The 6,467-nt window shown below is 34.9% G+C and overlaps 1 protein-coding gene across 1 annotated transcript in view; it reads left to right on the top strand.

Moving 5' to 3' along the window:
* The first annotated feature begins 2,053 nt into the window (after positions 1-2,053).
* The window catches only part of LOC102672240 (sterile alpha and TIR motif-containing protein 1), a 39,351-nt gene continuing 34,937 nt past the window's right edge, over positions 2,054-6,467 (top strand). Inside the window, 1 exon segment of the mRNA XM_006609696.2 lies at positions 2,054-2,261. Within this exon segment, the coding sequence (XP_006609759.1) occupies positions 2,163-2,261 (99 nt within the window). The 5' untranslated portion in view covers positions 2,054-2,162.

Consider the following 6,467-nt stretch of genomic DNA (forward strand, 5'->3'; position numbering starts at 1 on the left):
CGGTAGTCCGCCACGGCTCGTCATCGAACCGTCGACGAGTCGATCATAATACCGTAAACCAAACCGATAGTGGCCTGGTGGTGTAAAGGTGATTTCTTTCGCGCGACTCCACGGTGAATGGTACACGCACGAGCGATCGGTGGTATCGGTTCGATCACCTTAACGCCGTATATACGGTATATACGGAGCGTGGCGATCGACAGTCCGCGGTGAACCGAGGCCGAGCGATCATTGTTGAGTAATACGGCGCATTGAGTTTTTATCTTTTATTTATAAAGTGAATTCGATTTAGATTTTTGTTTTCGTGTGCAGGTTTTTTTTAATAGTGGTGCAAATTTCTCATTTTGGGAGCATTGGAAGGTTTGATTGGAAAGGTGTGAGGGTTTTTTTTTTTTATAATCGGATTTCGGCGGGATCGGGATCTTTCGCTGTTCGCCTAGGTGTTTAAGTGATTAAAATGGCGGCTCGAATATGAAGTGTCGACGCGATCCTTCGTTTCGTTCCTCTCTCATTTCGAATAACAAGGCATGCACATATTTTCTAATATCCATTCTAAAGAATTAAAAAATCCTCCTTTCCATTTCTTCATTCCTATTCCCAGCTTCGAAAGGGAGATTGTAAAAGTTGTTTCGGTGTCGGCACGTGAACACGATGGACCACCGTTGATCGAGCAAGCGTTTTCGTTGCGTAACGCGGCTTGCGTGCGCCACTTCCGCATGGCAGGCTGCATAGAAATGCAGCGGAGAAGAGACGCGTCTCGACGCCGGCTACGAGACAAAAGCCACGTGCATTCCTAACCTCGCACGCGAGACGATGGCGTGCTCGATACGTGACTTCCCCGGCCGGAAGCGGACGTTACGATTCTCGCCGCGAGCGGCTTCGATGCATATACAAAACCGACCGCCAAAATTGGCCGTTGGGTGACGAAAATAATCCTTGCCGTTCCTTATCGCCATCTCTTTTACGACGAATATTATCGAAGCTGATAAAGCCTCGCTGATAAACCGTTTTTTTTTTTTTTTTTTTTTTTTTTAAAGTATCTTTCTTAAGTTTCTTGCGTTGCCCTTTTTTTTATAACAATTTTATTTTTAATTTTTAATTTTTTTTTTTTTTTTTTTCTTTTTTTTTTGCTTGGAAATCGAAGAGATTTTGAGCGAAATTTAGATTTACTCTAGTTTTTATGATTCGAATGAATTAGAAAATTGTACAGGGAATAAATATAAATATTCTAAAACTGTATTGTATTTGCGAGCTAATGAAAAGAAGAAGAATTTTATCGATCCTTAAATTTGAAATTCAATATCTGGATGATTGGTAAAATTGAAAAAGAATACCTTTTATAGTATCTTTAAAAAAAATTCTTTAATCTTTTTCGATCAAATGGCTTCACTTCAATCGCGCAAAATAAAAATTTCTATCGTAATTTCGTTCCTTTGAATCCGTTTCTTCATTGTGTTTATTCTGTACGAAAGAATATTTATTTTCAAATCTTTAATGAGCATCGAGATCTTCGATTGAATCCATTCTCTTAAATTTTCTTAAACTTCCAATTATTATACTTCAAAATATTTCAAACACGGTAAAATTCAAATAAAATTTCCACGAAGTGCATGCATGCTCGTTCACAGTATTTCACTTTTAGAAGAAAACATCTTTTATTTGAACAGCTGTTCTCCAGAGAATTATTGTGAGAACCTATAGATATCGAATCGATCGACTTGTTTACCTTGATCCTGCCCAAACAAAATCGTTATCTTCTGATGCAATTTTCAACAACTTATTAAAACAATATCCCTTTCTCTCTTCCTTACACGATACCAGCTCATTCTCCAATTTTTCTCATTCTAGAATTTAATTGAAACAGCGAAAGAATCGATCTTACTAAAATCAAAGAAGCTGTAATAATTCAAATTTTAATAAAAATCCTTCGCTCCGCAGTGCCGTCACAATTAACTACCAAAGAATCGAATGTGGCCACATCGCGTGTCACGAGATATTCCTATATGATCTGTGAAAAAAATCTCGTTGAAAAAAATCCTTTAAGGATTTGGTTTCATTAAATTGGGACGAGTAGAAATTTCGAATTAGTAGAACTGGATCTAAAGATCAATTTCGTCGAAACGATTTGCTCTGGTGGCTGTTGGGTCAAAATAGATTTATGAATGAGCGTCGACAGAGGATTGAACATGCTGCATAAGCATGGGAGCAGTAGGCCTCACACCAGCCTGCTCTACAAGGGCAGGGGCGCCTTTCTCAAATCGGTGAGTACTCATTCTTATCCTGATCTCTGTTCTATTTTTTTTTTTTTTTCTTTCTTCTTTTCTAATCCATTTTTGAATATTCCACATTTTATCAGACATTGAACGTCCCTTTCAAGATTCTTCGCTCAAACATATTTACATATATTCGTTTTAGCATCTCATTTTGTTCTATCAAAAATTCAACGTTCTTTCTTCCAAAAGATTTCCTTTTCTTTCAAACATTCTTGTATTTGTTTCTCCCCAGTTTTAAAATTAAAAAAAAATATTTGATATTGCAATTGGTTGGAAGGTTCAAATTATCACGATTGCATTCAATCGTATTATTGGAATATGTTGGTTTTCACTTTTAAACCATAGTTAGATAATTAATTTCTTTTCAAAGGGAATTAAAATGGAAATAAAATGAAATATATCTTCCTCTGCAACTTATATGCAACTTTATGCAACATTATGATGGAACGTCTAGCAGTGTTGATTCAAGTGGGCATTATACGAGTGGAGGGAAAGTTAGAGATACCAAGGAAGCAATTAAACGAGACGTCGTCGTCTCGTTATCGAGATCACAAGTGACAAGTTCCCTCGTTCGCGTAATTACGCATATTTTCGCGATGACTGTTTGACGCATACGAATGACATCATATTCTATTTGAGTAGGTGTTGGGAGGGAATTCAAAATTTTACAAATTAATCTCGGCTGAAGACGAGAAGTGACTCACCGATTCTTCGTTTGCTTCTGTCGCTTCGTCTCTCTGCTTTTTATTTATATATATTTTTTTTTAGGCTTTAATTGGAGCCGTTCATTGACAGAGTCAATGATTATTACGTTGTTTCTCTGGAAATTATTTGGGGAATTATGTATTTATGAACGAGACGATATTGTTATTAGAAAACTCGATAATTTTAAATTTGTGTAGATAATCTTGACGAAATTAACCTCGATTTTTAATAAGGTACAAAGTTTTTGTATTCGTTTATTTTTATCGTATTACTTATTTTTTTTTTTTTTTTTTTTGAATATGAAATATGATCGTATCTATTTAGTTATTTTTATTTCGTGCCATTTATTTCAATAAGACGTATATTTATTTTTATCGCACCATTTTGATTTTAATCGTATCAATATGAGTAATGTGTAAAATTAAGTTCATGTTATACATGTTCTAACAGAACTCTATATCTTTATTCAAGTTTAAATATATTTTTAAAAATTATGAACAGCTTGTTTACACAATATATAATAGCAATTGGAGAATGTTTTAATTGGGATAATTTGAATAAAAAAATGAGAAGATTTTCTCATTTCTAATACTAAATCATCTTGGAACAGGTGTCGCAATGTCTGTTGCAATTTATTGCCACACAAATTTTATTCCAACCGAAGCAATAATACTTAAGAAAGATTTAAAGCCAACAAACCTCCGACCACGTGTCAAGTTATCTAAATTCAATATTTCCAGCTTCGAAGCAAACAATTTATACCAATAAACAGAGAATTTTCATTATATCAAGTCCTCCATTTCTACCTGCTTCAACACAATTATTCAAACTATTACAAGCTTGATAATCGATTCCAAATTTTTCATTCCTTTCATTCCTTATTCGATAGAATTCATTGCACAATAAAAATTTAATTTGAGATATTTAATTTTCTTAACCTCAAAACTTCCAAAATGTTTTCTTTCTTAACAATTGTATTCGTATCCAATCGTATTGCTTTATACAGTCACGTGACTACGCGAAAGAATCATGGACGCCACGGAGGGAAATTTTGATTGTTTCATAACCTTCTCTCTATAATGATCGAAATTTACATAAACTTTAAATACAATTCTGAATGAAAATACAAGAAACATACCAAAAAAAAAAAAAAAAAAAAAAAAAAAAAAAAAAAAAAAAGAAAAGAAAAGAAATAATAAAAATTATTAAAGAACAATGTCTTATCTTCAAGTTATCGTTATCACGATAAGAGAATTGGACTTTACCATCGTGAACCGATGAGAACCTCTGGGAAAAAGCAAGATGCATTATGTCTAATCAAAACGTCACAGCGTCTCGTATGCGTCATCGTTTAGGTCAGAAACGAGATTCGCGGTTGTAACATCTATCGGTCAATCAAAGTACCGCGTCACGATCCGTTACAACAGCGTGACATCATTGCGCTAAAACTATACGCGATGTCACACGCGTACGTACACACACACACGCTCATGCACGCATGTGTGTGCATATATCTGTATTCATTCTAGACATAATCGTCCTCCCCTCGCTGTCTGGGAATTACTGTTAACACTCGTTTGTTCTTCGAATCTGAGCGTTGCATTGGTATACAGGGTGTAAAAGAAAACAATTTTTTTTTTTTTTTTTTTTTTTTTAATAACATTTTCTTCTTCAACCGTGTTCAATTTCTCTTTTCTCATTGATTGAAAATTTAAACGACAAAATTTCAACTTTTCTCTTACTATTATATTTTAAACTGTAATTCATTCGTTAAAAATTGGGATCAAATTCGCTCGTTTCTTTTAAATTTATTAAGAAAAAATATATAAAGATTTAAAAACGGTTTTTTAAAAAGGATTCTGATTCTCGCTTCTTTCTTAGAAGGACACCCTGTATGTACACGCGTTATGTACACATGCGTATGAATGTAGTTACCGTTGGAAGAGAGGTCAGGTTTTCTAAGTTCGTGAGATGACTAATCGTTGTTTACTGTTGTGATGACTTCTGATTCGTGCTGTGTATCCGATTGTGATCGGAATAGCAAAGCGACGATCGCGAGGACAAGTGGATGATGGCTCGATTTCTCGAGCGAAGGTGAATGAAATGGGGGCTGATGAGATGCAACGATCGATCTTGTGAGAGATCTTATGAGAGATTATGTCGTAACGATGACGAATCTGTTAATTCGATGTGGAATTCGTAAATAATAATAAAAAAGTAATTGAGAAGAGATCGTGTCAAAGTATGGGATCAAAGTTTCGATCAAAAATTCACCATTCGATCGTTCGAATCGTTAAAATAACGGTTGGAAGAAAAAAAGAATCCATTTTATCTTGTTGGAGATAAAATGGCTTCGAGCCGTTCGAAGCAGTTTTCATCTCAAACTCACGATTCACTCGCGCATTCAAGAATATCCACTTTCACTTTTCACAAAGGTTCATTCATTCATTTCTAACTAAATCTTCGTGAAAGTGAAAAAAAATGAATGCACAGGTTGTAAAGGGAATGACACAGCGTACAATAATAATATTGACGTTTATTAACATAACGAGTAAACATGAAAATACTCCATGTCGTATTACTCAATGAAAATAATAGGATACGAAGAATCGTTGTGAATCATTGTTTCAACACGTTATAAACTTGACCGAGTGAGGAATGATCTGTGCGATTTTTTTTTCTTTTTTTTTACGAAATAATATTACGTAAGACACGACAATTTTTAATTATATAATCATCTCGTATATAAAGTATCTTTAAAGATTAATTATAAATTAAAAAACACGATTTGCAGACTCGTAAAAATTACATTGTCATACAATTGCGTAACAATTTTTATAGAATTCAAAAATTGATAATTTACTTTGGAAGAAATAAAAAAAACGATTAAAAGATCTTTAAAAATATTTATATTTCCATCGTATATTCTATAAACCATGAAAAAAAAAAAAAAAAAAAAAACTCCAAAGACTATTTACATTAAAAGATTTAAAAACTCTCTCTTTTACGTATTGTACTCGTAGTGACAAATGTCATCATCAATCACGAAATAAAATAACTTTCGATAGCTTGCCTAATAACTTTTACAAATTCTAATAATATAGGATTGGCAAATCTTTCCAAAACTCAAAACGTTGGATAACGTCGAAGATCCTGCCCCCTCCCCCCAAATAAAAAAAAAAAACGAAACACGTTTCGTCACGTCACATCGTGTCGCTCCCTACGCGCGAAGGACGGAGATTTCCTCTTGGTGTGGTAGGTTTCGACGCCGCTTCTTCGTGGCGCATTCCACGCCACTATTCCGACACGGTGACGCAAATCGTGTTCGAGCTGTTGCAAACGGGTTAACAGACCGCTTCTCGGTAGCGATTCGTCTCGTGCCGGTTCTTTGGCTACCGTGTCGCCGTTTCTTGGAACTCGTCGCCTCGGCTCGCGTGCCCTCCTCCTCGAATTCTCCCGATTGTCCCGGGTGAAACGAGACTCGAATCG

Source organism: Apis dorsata, unplaced genomic scaffold (genome assembly GCF_000469605.1).
Source record: "Apis dorsata unplaced genomic scaffold, Apis dorsata 1.3 scaffold_59, whole genome shotgun sequence".
Classification (NCBI taxonomy): Eukaryota; Metazoa; Arthropoda; class Insecta; order Hymenoptera; family Apidae; genus Apis; species Apis dorsata.